The 14,181-nt window shown below is 35.7% G+C and overlaps 1 protein-coding gene across 3 annotated transcripts in view; it reads right to left on the bottom strand.

Moving 5' to 3' along the window:
- The window catches only part of LOC149780199 (choline transporter-like protein 4), a 234,626-nt gene that overhangs the window by 107,215 nt on the left and 113,230 nt on the right, over positions 1-14,181 (bottom strand). For all 3 annotated transcript variants that reach the window (XM_089936955.1, XM_089936953.1, XM_089936954.1), the window contains exons 8-11: positions 12,939-13,080; positions 10,899-10,982; positions 2,039-2,151; positions 809-925 (exon numbers count right to left, since the gene is read on the bottom strand). In XM_089936955.1, coding sequence (XP_089793081.1) covers positions 809-925; positions 2,039-2,151; positions 10,899-10,982; positions 12,939-13,080 — 456 coding nt within the window. The remainder of the gene's footprint in view (positions 1-808; positions 926-2,038; positions 2,152-10,898; positions 10,983-12,938; positions 13,081-14,181) is intronic.

Below are 14,181 nucleotides of genomic sequence, written 5' to 3'. Positions count from 1 at the left end.
AAAATAATTCAAAAATAATGTATACAACATATATAAGAATGATTGTCCAACACAATAAATCCAAATTTAAAGTTGGATGGTCCAATTTTAACACCAAAATGGCTTGGATTGTTGTAGGAATGTACAATGTTATCAGTAGATTAGTGAAGCTTAAAAACGAGCTACAGCTGGAGGTGGCATGAGGAGGTAATGGACAAGGGTTATTGCCCTTTGTTCATATGAGCTAGATAATGTTGATTTTCATCTTTTTGGTAGGGGTGGATTTGTGAGGCAGCAGGCTTATATCCCTAATGTTATGTGGCTGAGAAATGTATATGAAGGAGAAAATAAAGCCTTCAAAATAAATGCAAATATCAGGTACTAGAAGAGGCATGTTAAAACCAAGGATTTAAAAGATTAAAGAAAAATCCATCTAAAATGGATGGTAAAATTTTTCAGGATATAATCCCCATTCACTCAAAAGGTGGTATATCATTATGAACTTTGTCCATCAAGTTCACATAAAAAAAATGTCTAACAGGTTGGAAGTTAAAACTCACCAAATAAATACTGGTGACAGGGGAAAGGCAAGAATACCCATTTCTCAACTATGCTCCACATATAAGACAATGTTTGAAATGTGTATGGTATTTGATCAGTTATTTACCAATGGCCAGCCAGAATTTAGCCTGTTTCATGGTGAAGGTTATGACAATAAAATGTATATGGTATTTGGTCAGTTACTTACCAATGGTCAGCCAGAATTTAGCCTGTTTGAAGGTGAAGGTTGTGACAATAAAATGTGCATGATATCTAGTCAGTTACTTACCAACAGCCAGCCAGAATTTAGCCTGTTGAAAAGAGAACTTCAGGACAGCCATAAAGATAGAAAATTCTTGGTCTGTATCTTTATTATGCAAGTACTTTGTGATACTATAGTAACTGCCTGAAATAAGGAAATTATCATTAAATTATAAATTGGCAAAAGTGACACATAAACAAAGTCAATATTTAAGAAACAGGAAACAGACAATTACTAAATAGGAGAGAAAGTTGACCTTCTGATGTTGGTTGAATAGAAGAGAGAGATGACCTTCCTTCTTTCCCTCTTCCTTAATGCTGTCAGGTAGACAAGGTTTTGTCCTTTCTTTTCATTAAAATGGTATGTTGAGCCTGTATTCAAATGTATATCCTAAAATGATACATTCTTTGCAAAGTATTGGGGATTTTCTCCATTACTTTTGGTCTAAGAATGAAGAAAGGAAAAGATATAAAACTGGGGTTTCAGTAATGTTGGGGTAAACCTTCCAGACAGACTTAGTAGAATGGCTGCTTGACCTGACAGCAAAGCAAATCAGGTAACAGATTCTGTATCAACCATTGATTCAAGTCAAAGATCTGTCACTTAAATGTAACTGAATATATTGTCGAAAATACTAATGTATTATTGCAACAACGCTTTTTATATTTCATCAACTGGATAAGAAGGTGTATGCATCAGCAGATCAGGGTCTATGTTGTTTGCTATATTGATCAGTCCTAACAAACTGCATAGACCCAGATCTTCCAGTATTTTATGTGATGACAGATTAGGGTCTATGTTGTTTGTTACATTGATTAGTCCTAACAAACTGCATAAACCCAGATCTTCCAGTATCTTATGCAATGATAGATCAGGGTCTATGTTGTTGGTTATATTGATTAGTCCTAACAAATTGCATAGACCCAGATCTTCCAGTATCTTAAGCAATGACACATTAGGGTCTATGCTGTTTGTTACATTGATTAGTCCTAACAAACTGCATAGACCCAGATCTTCCAGTATCTTAAGCAATGACAGATTGGGGTCTATGTTGTTTGTTATACTGATTAGTCCTAACAACAGCAAAGACCCAGATCTGCTAGTATGCTATGTGATGACAGATTAGGATCTATGCAGCTTGCAGTCAGATTCAATTTTAACATGAGTATATACAGTACTGGCTTTCAACTGCAGAGATAATTAATGCACCTTCATATTTTTCATTAGAAATAAAAACATTTGTTATCATGTACTTACAAAATGCAAAAATTCCAATGAAAGCAAAGATAGCAAACCAAACCATGATCCCTGCAATCCATCTCATCAAAATGATCCAGATCAGACATACAAAGCAGGCAAGGAGGAGGCCTCTGTGAAATAAAAAACAGAGGACTTTAAAATGAGGTATCCTCTGTGAAATCAAAATCAGGGGACTTTACAATGGAATCCTGTGAAATGAAAAACAGAGGACTTTCCAATAAGGAGTCCTATATGAAATGAAAAAACAGAGAACTTTCCAATAAGGAGTCCTCTATGAAATGAAAAACAGAGGACTTTACAAATGAGGAATCCTCTGTGAAATGAAAAACAAAAAACTTTATACTAGTTCTAATATGCAGCTAGCATCAGTGTCTAAAAGTGAAGCAACCTGCATGAGGACAGCTACCAAAACATTATCACACATTCTGAATTTTACATGTTGCCTATAATGCCACAATTGCTTGACTTGAGTGATAAAACTCCTGACCACTCACTTGCATGATAAAGTCCCTGAACCCCCACTTGTGTGATAAATCCCTGACCCTCCACTTGTATGATAAAGTCCCTGACCCCCCACTTGTGTGATAAATCCCTGACCCCCCCCACTTGTGTGATAAAGTCCCTGACCCCCAACTTGTGTGATAAAGTTCCCAACTCACCACTTGTGTGATAAAGTCCTTGACCCCCCCCCCCACTTGTGTGATAAAGTCCCTGACCTGTGATAGATGTTACACCCTAATCAATCAGGCTTTAAACAGAAACATTCATGTGAGACTGCCTTGATCTCCCTAACTGATAAATGGCTTCAAACACTTGACCAGGGTAGTATAATAGGATCTGTATTTGTAGAATTCAGGAAAGCTTTTGACATGGTGGATCATGAAATCCTTTTGAAGAAACTGAAAATCAGTGTGATGAAAGAACAATTAGATGGTTTACTTCTTACTTAAGTGAGAGATCACAACATGTTTACATAAATAATGTTCTGTCTCAACCTGAAACAATTAGATACAGAGTACCACAAGGCTCAATTCTAGGTCCATTACTATTCATTTTATTTATTAATGACCTACCACTTTTACTAAGAGACTCAATATCATCTACAGATCTCTATGCAGATGACACAACATTGTCAGACAGCCAAAACACAAAGCATGAACTCGAAATTTCTTTACAGAATGCTCTAAACAAACTGGACAACTGGTGCACATGCAATGGCATGGTGGTAAATACTGGTAAACTAAAATATTACTTATCTCAACATGGCAAAAAGGACAAATCTTGATAGTGATGAACTATGTCTGACATGGAAGGATAACGATTTGCAAATGGTCTGTCATCATAGACTACTTGGTGTTTTGGTAGATAATAACCTATCACGGATTGAACATATCAAACATATCAGTAAAAAAGTCAATTCAAGTTTATGGCTTCTCAGTAGGATAAGACATTTTCTCCCTGAAAGGCACAGAAAACTTTTTTATAACAGTTACATACAACCCTATTTAGACTACTGTAATATAGTATGGGGTAATTCAAATGATAAAATAATAGCTAAGCTGGCACATCTTCAAAAAAGAGCATTTGGGCTAATATCAATCCAGAAAGAAAGCAAGGAAAATTTAGCTAGCAAGTTGAAAATATTACCTATTAAAGACCAAACCCATTTGAGAAAAGCCAAATTCATGTACAGGATATCTCAGAATAGTGCTCTTGAATATTTACAATCACTATTCCATTATAGGCTACCTGGCAATACTCCCCACCTGTGATCCATGTCTACCAAACAGTATAAAATTCCCAAACCAAATAAAGAATTATTTTAAAAAAGATTCCAATGCTCTGGAAATTTGCTCTGGAATATTATTCCACTTGAGATTAGAAATGCCCACTCACACCCTATTTCCTTCTTCCAAACCCAATATATCCAGTGGCTTCAGAGATGCAGCTAAAAAAAAAATTCCTTTGTATGAGGGCCTCAAGGTAGATTAGTTTTTAGCTAATTGTGTTACCCTCTTTAAAGAAAGTCATTATTATTATTATTATAGAGGCATTCAACATAAGAACTCATTTGGGAGTTTTGGTCTGAAGACAATAGTCTAATTACTTTTGACATTCATCAAGTTTCATGCTTAGTATTAAAGTGTCTACATTACTTTTTTTATTTTTACTTGTATCAAAATATTAAACAGAATGCAATCTGAGGCATGTTGAAACAAAACTGAGGCCAAAGTTGGTCTCAGACTGCTCAGCTGCTTGATATAGGCATAATAGCTAAAGGTAGTTAGACTGGTTGTCATTTGATATAGGCCTAACAGCTAAAGATAGTTAGACTGGTTGTCAGTTGATAGAGGCCTGATAGCTAAAGGTAGTTAGATTGGTTGTCAGTGAGCAATCTGGATTAGTATAATGCTGTCTGTCAAATTTAATTCTTAAGCAGTGTTTTGTTGATTCTAAATAATGGTTCTCATACCTGAATAAGGACCTGTATAAATTAAAACACTCTGATGCAAGGATACTTTTCAATTCATTTCTTTAAAATCAGTCATGTGATTTTTTGGAAGTCAACATTTAAAGGTTTTACTATTTTTCATATAAATGGTTTTACCTGATGGTGGATCTGATTTATTTGTAAAGACAAAGAAAGGCCATGATATAGGAATGCTTATGTTACATTTGGTGAAATACAGTTGAGGATTATAAAAATAGTTGCTGAATAAGTTTTTAATTTTAGTTACAATGTTGATTTTGACAGCAGATTAACATCAACTGTACAAAGCTGAAAGACTTTGATGCAAAGTCTTGATGCAAAGTCTTGATGCAAAGTCCTGATGCAAAGTCTTGATCCAAAGTCTTGATGCAAAGTTTTGATGCAAAGTCCTGATGCAAAATCTTGATCCAAAGTCTTGATGCAATGTTTTAATGCAAAGTCCTGATGCAAAGTCTTGATCCAAAGTCTTGAGGCAAAGTCTTGATCCAAAGTCCTGATGCAAAGTCTTGATCCATAGTCTTGATACAAAGTCTTGATGCAAAGTTTTGATGCAAAGTTCTGATGCAAAGTTGCTTTGTAAACAATTTGGTCTGATTCATAAGTGGTTTATTAGAAGTGTTCTAAAGGTTTCTTTGTTTTTACCTATGGTGACCAAGCTTGATTGCAGATTGGAATAATTTGTTTTAATCTGAAAGAACTCCATGCAAGAAAGCTTTCTGTAAAATTTTGTTTAGTGGTTCTTAAGTAAAAAATGTTTATTTTTTCTTTTTAAATGTAGTAAATCCTGTTATGAGAGACTGCCCCATCTGCCAACAAAAAAATGGTCTCTCAAGACAGGCAGTCTCTCATAACAGGTTTGTACAAAAAGACCAGTTTGAAAGGTCCAGTTTCAGAAAAATTTAAAGAAAAATAACCTCAGTCACAGTACATATATTCTATTCTATATTAATAGTTCTTGCTAAACTATTGCATGCATTCATCTGAAAACAAAATTTATAGCAATAAAGATATGCTTATATCATTAAACATGAAATCACATTTACATTCTTTTGAAGATTACATCTACAGGTATTAGCATATGAAATCTGATTAACTCCTTTTCCATTATAATACCCTAAATTTGTTTCTTTCAGTTACAATAATTATTTTCTCTAGGGTTAAAATTTGACTCATTTTAGTTGGAGGTTCTTCCATTGTTATTAAGGTACAGGGTGTTAACATTATGAGTGCTCAGTTGTAATATCAGCTGTAAATATGGTTTTGACTAGGCTTTGGGAAAATATGACGAATCTACACTTCATATCTAACGATTAATGAAATAAAAATAAACAGTTTTCTCATCCAGAAACAAAATCATTTACTCAAAGACAAAAGTTACCTCTATATACAAAGTGTGCAACCCAGTTGCACCAGCCTGAATAGACAACAGCTTGGTGACTGGGTTGTAATCACTGTAGCAACAGACATCACAAGCCTTTAACACTATCAATCAAATCCCTCAAACAATTCTCACTTTCTAATTTAATAGACAAAGACATTTTTTTACCCCCAGGCAATATGGATCAACTCTAAAGACAAACAATATATACGACCACTACCTTAATTTCTGCACTACAGTGGCAAATTTATGACATCTAAATTAGCCAAGTTTATGAACTGGATCATGCGTCACTTTATACAAACCAGTAGTAGCCAGAATCCTCTTTTGGGGTGTTGGGGGGGGGGGGTATTGTTGTTTTCTTCACGGGTGTTTTTGATCAGAACAATCTTGACTATTCTAGCAATCATTGTTACAAATAATTACATAAAAGTCAGTGGTGTCTGTCTCTGTTCTAGCAATATGGTCATTCACAGAGCTGGATGCTGGGTCCTACTCTTAAATATTGGCACTAGCTATGATGGTCCAGCTAAAACAAGGCCGGGAACCAGGCTAAGTGCTGGAACACTCTACTGGTACTTTAGTCTGGTCTAAAACAGAAAATATGAAACACTATAAGCATACCCAAAATATTTCATTTACTGGTTGCCAGCCTCCTTTTTGTTATAGAACATAAAAGCGGTCATTGGATTAAATAAACTTCGGTGGAGTCTATCCTCATTTTTGCAATGTGGTCAGGGGCCCCAGGTGGCCGAGTGGTCTAAAGTACCCACCATTACAGATCACTGCCATCTCACTTCTATTTGCATGGGTTCGAGTCTTGGGCTTGGCCAGTGTGGGTACACGAGAATGTTTGCCAGTAGCTTCTCATGGGTTGGTGGTTCTTTCTGATGTTTTCCAGGGTTCTTCCTCCACAAGTTATACTGGCCACCATGTACAGCCTATCTAGTGTTGAAAAATGGCGTTAAACCCTACAACAACAACAACAGCAATGCGGTCATTCATATCAGTATCAAAATATATATTTTGTCAAGACATCATGGTCGATGGTCACATTTAGCAGGTGGTCACTGATGACAGAGCACTTATATAATAAAACTGATCTGTGCATAACAATTGTGGTAGGAAATGACAGGTGGTCACTCATGGCAGTTTTTACTGTAACAACAGCAATATTTTAGATGCAGATCAGAATCACTTATATGAAGTTTCAGGTTCTCCATACCAGAATTCTCAATGCCAAACTGTGCTAAAAGTACAATGGTGGTTTTATAGATCTTAAAAATATCTAATGTTGACTGATGAAATATGTCCTATAATGGACAGAGAACCTTAATCAGTTCACTTGGCCCTTCAGCCAGCTGTGGGCAGCATTGTACACGGCAAAGGCAATGCATATTAACAAAGTGAAGTTTTTGCAGTCAAGTAGTCCCAATAGGGTCAGTGCTTTTTGTCCTGAACATCATCTGTTCCAGTTGATCTTGATGCAGTTGATTTAGTGTGTTTTAAAGTCATTTTCCAGCAAATGATGTACACAGTGGCCAGTGGAGGAAGAACCTGGAAAGACCCAACTCAACACAGGGAATATAATTGAACCTGCAAATGTACTGACATCCAATTCTGGGCAAGTACTTTCATTTACTTCACACCACTGAAACTGGGATCCAGCATATCTGATGAAGGAAGAACCATCTACCAATGGGAAGCTTCAGATGTAATTGAACCAGCAATGGACTGACATCCTATTCAGGGTGAGTAAGGTACCCTCAGTTATTTCACACCATTGAAACTGAGATATGCTTAAGCCTTACACATCAACATCAAGCTGGAGAAGACTTTAACCTCTTAGTCAAGTAAACAAGAGACCCAAGATATTTTAAATATCAGTAAACATATTTGGTGACAGATTGGCACCAGCTGCATAAAAATCGAAGAATAAACCTTCATGCCAGGATGCTTTCTATCAGATTTTTCTATTTGTACTAACAGCAGACATCAAATCAAAATTATTTGTACAAATCTACAAGTCCTTCATGCTTTCTGACAACTTCTGTAGAGCATTTTAAAAATATTTGTAATAACAATGGCAGGAACTGATGGCATATTGGCATCATTTGTACAAACTTGAAGGGGCCCCGAATGGCTGAGTGGTCTAAAGCGCTCACCATTATGGATCACTGCCATCTTATCTCTGTCTGTGTGGGTTCGAGTCTCAGGCTCGGCCAATGTGGGTATGTGAGAAACCTGGCCAGTAGCTTTTTGTGGGTCAACAACAAACCTGAAAGGTGTTCATGAAAGAATGTTTTCAATTAAATTTGGGAAAATTCTGTTAAAAGGTTTTTGAGACAAAAAATCATTTGATGGTTTATCTTTTTTCCAGTAACTGCAGCCTTATTTGATAACAAATCCACATCATATGTAAAAAGCAAAATAAGAGTATGATAAATGGCAAAAATGTGAAGCTAATAGGCTGTGTTGACTCTTAACTGGGTCTGGTGGTCATCTGGACCGCCAACACTGGACCCACTAGATACAGACTTTGTCTCTGCAAAGCTAGCCTCTGAGATAAAAGCTCAAGAAGGTTGACTGTATGCCAGTCAACAGTTTGTACTATGTCTTGGATCAAAACATTGAACGTGAGGCTCACACAGAGTCTGCTTGGGTTCTTCCTCCACCAATTCTACTGGCCACCATGTATAGCCTATCTTGTGCTGAAAACGGCATTAAACCCTACAACAAGAACAATGACAACAACAGAGACTGTTCTAATCTCATGAGCTGAAATCTTCATCAGGCAACTCTGATCTTGTGAGACTTCAGACTATGATGAGCATATGGCTCACCTCAGTCATGAAGATGGGGTTGAGGAGTGAAATCCTGCTTTCCATCTTTCACCAGAAATTCTCTCTGAAATGGGTTTAAATTGTTTGTTCACAAAGACTCTCTGGAAAAGAGCCATGTGTGAAGAATAAGGTGCTCTGGGCAAGGGTGCAAGACTTACATCCATGGCTGCATGAGAAGATTTGATCTGGCTGGACTCTTCCTTGGTAGATCTATTTCTAGATCTAGCAGATATTTAACCCTGGTCTGTCCCATCTAAAGGGGGCTATCTGAATCATTCTGACCCTGTAACTTCTGGATTATTTTAGGTACCTAGTCCGTGGGAAGGTAGGTGAAGGACCTCAACCCTTCCCAGTGTTTTGACTGTATCCACGACCCAAACTTCTGAGTCTGGAACTGGAGAGACAAAGGTGGACAACTTGTCATCCCAACTTGTTGCAAACCGGTCTATCACTGGACTGCTCCAAAGTGCACAAATCCATAGAAAGAGATGGATGGAAAGGCCATTCAAGTCAATTTAATTCCTCTATCTTGCCAATGAATATTTATGGTGATCAGAAAAAGGATACATCACCAAAGGTGCTGCAAGATAGAAGGATCTATCACTAAGATCCCCGTATATCATCGACAGTTGGGTCAGTCCATAAATCAATTCTACAAGTGAGGAAAGCTGGATGGCAAAAGACAGTGTTGGCTCCAGTGGATCTGGTAAAAATCCCATGCATCCTTACTGACAGGCTCTAAGGCCATGCTCGGACATGCAAGGATATTATGCCACCTTGGCATGGAGGGTACACTCCCCTATGGTATCATAATAATTACACTTGTAGGAATTTTTAAAAATTTATGTCATCTTCACCCTCTCTTATTGTCTCAGACTTGTTGCATTATTAAACTTTGTCAACAGGTTTCACTGAAATGACAATATAAAAAACAAAACACAACAAAAATACAGAAATTAATGAACACCATATACAGCACCAGCTACATGATACTGATGAAGTATACACAAGGCATGATTCATGCACATCTTCCTTTGTCTTCAACTTGTTGCATTATTTACACTTGGCAACAAGTTCCACTGAAACGATGCAGCAAATTAAATACAAGAAATGTATAAATTCATGATGAGGCATGTTAATAAGATGCTAAAACAACACCCATTACTAAATGGGTGAGCAAGCAATGGGCAGTGCATGAAATACTGTGAATAGCAACACTGGTGCAGTTAGTTGTGAATGACATTAACACTTGTTCAATGATAGCGTATTCACCATTTTGGTATAGAAGTATAGTGAGTCTTCAACAACGAAGTCCACCAATGACAAATTTATCTAAAATTCTTGGGAAGATATAAAATTAATTTATAATACCCACAATAAATCCATATTCAGCAGTGGTTGCTGATAATTTCTTTAGAAAAAACTTATAACGTTTATGAGTTAATTTGTTCCTTTTTCAACACAATAAATGAAGCTTAAAAACTAGCACAACATGGCACTGGCAATGGGAGGTAACTGGCAAGAGTTGTTGCCCTTTGCATCTACAAAACTAAAAAAGACGATTTTCATCTTTTAAGTAGTTGGGAGGTAGTAGGCTTATAGTCTATGGGTAATGGAGGAACATATCTGAAGGAGAGAATTCTGATTTGTCATCATGATTCATCCTATGTACAATGAAAACTGACCAAGGGTTGAGGAAATATAAGCAAAGTTTCTATGACTGTGTCTATGACCCCAGCATCAAAGGGTCAATTGAGTGTGTCACAGAATGAATTGGCTAAGCTTCCTTATGATCCATCAAAAGAATGAACAAAATCTATGAAATGTTTTAGAAAATACAAGTCAATGAAAAAACCTAAAGCAACTTTTATATGACTGTGACCTTGATCCCATGTCAAAGAGGTCACTAAATGGACCGTCTTAGCTTCATAAAGATTCAAGCAAATAATGAGAATCTCACATGAGCTTTAACAAATGCATACAAATGAAAATTTAAACTAGAAGCCTAACAAAGTGTTGACCCTGCCACCAATGGAGCTATGAAAACCTGTCTGTTATGACCAATTGTACATCTAAATCCAGTGTCTGTTTGAAAAGATCAAGATCTCTCTCTCTCTCTCTCTTTCTTTTACAAAACATACATACATTAGGATCATCCACCAAGCGGAAACCACATCTTGTATCACCTTCTCTCCATACTCTTTTGCTTTCAAGAACTGACCAAATTTCCTAAAAAAAGAAACAGGAACAATATAAAAATTAAAAAAGCTGCATTTTAAAAATTCTGAGTTGAATGTAAATGGATAACAGCATCAATGATAATATAAGTAGAATGGAACTGATATGTAGACAAGAAAATTAATACTTATAAGAATGCCCATACTGAGAATGTGATAAAATTCTCAAAGAACAAAAAAAACTTGCAGTCAGTCAGTCATACATACATACATACATACACCTGTACTGAAACATATATACATACATAATGACACATCCATCCATACATACATACATCCATAGCCACACACATGCATGCATGCATGCATACATACATACATAGCCACAAATATATATACATACATACATTCATGCATACATACCCACACAGCCAAATACATACATACATACATACATACATACATACATAGCCACAAACACATATACATATATACATGCATCCATACATACCCACACAGCCAAATACATACATACATACATACACACTTACAGACACATACATACACACATTCATAGACACATACAGACTCATGCAGATACATACATACAATCACATACATGCATACATAGACATGTGTATACATTGACAATACATACAGACAGGTACACACATACATACATACACATATGCACAGAGACATATATGCACACAGACATACTTAGCCACATACATACAGACTCATACAGACACACATACACACACAAATATAGACACATACATACAGACACATATACACACATACACATACATGCAATAAACAGACAAATACAAGCATACAGACATACATACATACATACATACATATATATATATATATATATATATATATATATATATATACACATATACACTAATATATACATACACACATAAATATAGACACATACACAGATACATACAGTCACATAAATACACATATACATGCATGCATACATACATACATTCATACATACATACATACGTACATGCATACGTACATACACACACATACATATATACATACATACAACATGTATATATATATATCTATATCTATACATACATACAACACACATATATACATATATACACACATACATACATACACACACATACATACATACATACATTTATACATACACACACACATACACACATACATACATACAAACACACACACACATACATGCATGCACACACACACATACATACATACTTACATACATACATACACATATGTACATACATACATACATACATACTTACATACACATATACATACATACATACATACATACATACATACATACATACATACATACATACATACATACATACGTACAAAGCATATTCCTTGAAAACAAAGACTTGTCACACACTAGTTAAATAGATGTTTCACTGACCAACTTTGAATCAGCTAAAGAAAAAAAAACTTGACAAACACTCTGCATAGTGCTGTGACCTATATGCTTCAGTGGTACTAGATGTTAAAACCAAAAATATATATTTTCTGGAGGAAGGAAAGTACCCAACAGTAACATTCTTTTGATCACGGTGAATGGATCTCCATACGATGTACCAAAATTGAAGTGCATACCAAAATTGAGGCGCACACCAACATTTAAACAACTGCTCACCGTGATATTGACCTTAAAACTCTCTGACCATGAATCTCACGGGGTATTTCTTTCCCACAATGTATTTATGGGCAAATATTGATCATGATCCATTAATGAAAACAAGATATAGATCAATGGGCAGACATGGTAGCCACTACGTCACTTTTTGCAACATTTGAGGCAGGTGAGTCAAAAATCAGTTCTGTCTTACAAGTAAAAGATTAAATAGTCATGGTCAAGTACATGACACATGCACATCAAAGCAGCTTAAACAAGCCATGCATAATAGAATAAAGAACATGAAAGTAAGATTTTGTTAATTACTAACCTGAAACACTGTCAACTTACTTTAAACCATCTATGATGTTACTGTGCGAAATATTGTTATTCTTTCCATCTTTCATATTTGTAGTATTTACACCTGTCACATTTATATTGTCCATATTCTCTAAGACATCTGTCAAAACTGTTGGTACACACCTGTGAAAAACTGAAATAATGATATGAAAAATCAGTGATGATATTATTTTGGTTGATAATACAGTAAAAGCCCTGTATTTTGTTTGGACTGCAAAAAAATGCATACCCTTTGGGATACATTTAAAAACAGACTTCAGGTAAGAATGATGATTAATTTCAGAACATACCATCATATCTTTCAAATTTACCTCTACAGTTGGAGCTAGACTGGTAAAAGCATACGTGTTTTTGTAAATCTTGCAAAAGGGCAAATGCATCTTGGATCAAGATGATTTTTATAGAACTGAGGGCCCCCAAGACAAGTTGCCTTCTGCCAAATTTACATATTAAAGGTTTCTTTCTAATTTTAGCAGCCATATTTGAAGGCAAATGAAGATAATTTGGACAAATTTGAAAGATTTATGGCCAGATGAACTAGAATGTATTTTTTTCCTTAATAGTTAAATAAATAAAAAAAATCGTCAAAATTCCCTGATATGAATCACTAGAACATATACCTATGACAATAGAATCTTTGCTCAAAAAACATTTTGTAAAATGCTGAAAGTGTTTGAAATTTATGTCAAACATTTCTTACCTTCTGAAAAAAATTTGCTGAACTATGACTATCTGGCTTACCACTCTATAACCTTCCTAACAAGAGACCTAACTGTGTATGTGATCATTCATATCGCTGGCATCTGCCTGAAATCTAATCAAAATCAGCACTTGGCCAAATCTTCAACAGCAGGATGCTTTCTATAGAAATTTCTTCAAAAAAGATTGCATGACAATAACACCATTAAGAACCATATTTCCCCAAAGTTATCAAGTCCAGGAGTCACATTCCGAGTCAATGCTGATAGTTCATACTAAATATGTCTGCCATTAACATAGACTCAGATCTGTCTGTCAATAAATACATCTGCCAATAACATAGACTCAGGTCTGTCTGTCAATAACATAGACTCAGATCTGTCTGCCATTAACATAGACTCAGATCTGTCTGCCATTAACATAGACTCAGATCTGTCAACAGATAATGTGCTGCCACTGGTCATCCAAGGAAACAAAAGAAAAGATTTTGATTTGCAAGCATATCATGAACCAGTGTGAATGCTGTCTGTAGAAG

The sequence above is a fragment of the Sinohyriopsis cumingii genome, chromosome 16 (genome assembly GCF_028554795.1).
Source record: "Sinohyriopsis cumingii isolate HCF-2022 chromosome 16, ASM2855479v2, whole genome shotgun sequence".
NCBI classification, from domain to species: Eukaryota; Metazoa; Mollusca; class Bivalvia; order Unionida; family Unionidae; genus Sinohyriopsis; species Sinohyriopsis cumingii.
The sequence above is the reverse complement of the archived record's forward strand: the minus strand, read 5'-3'. Positions and strand labels throughout refer to the sequence as shown.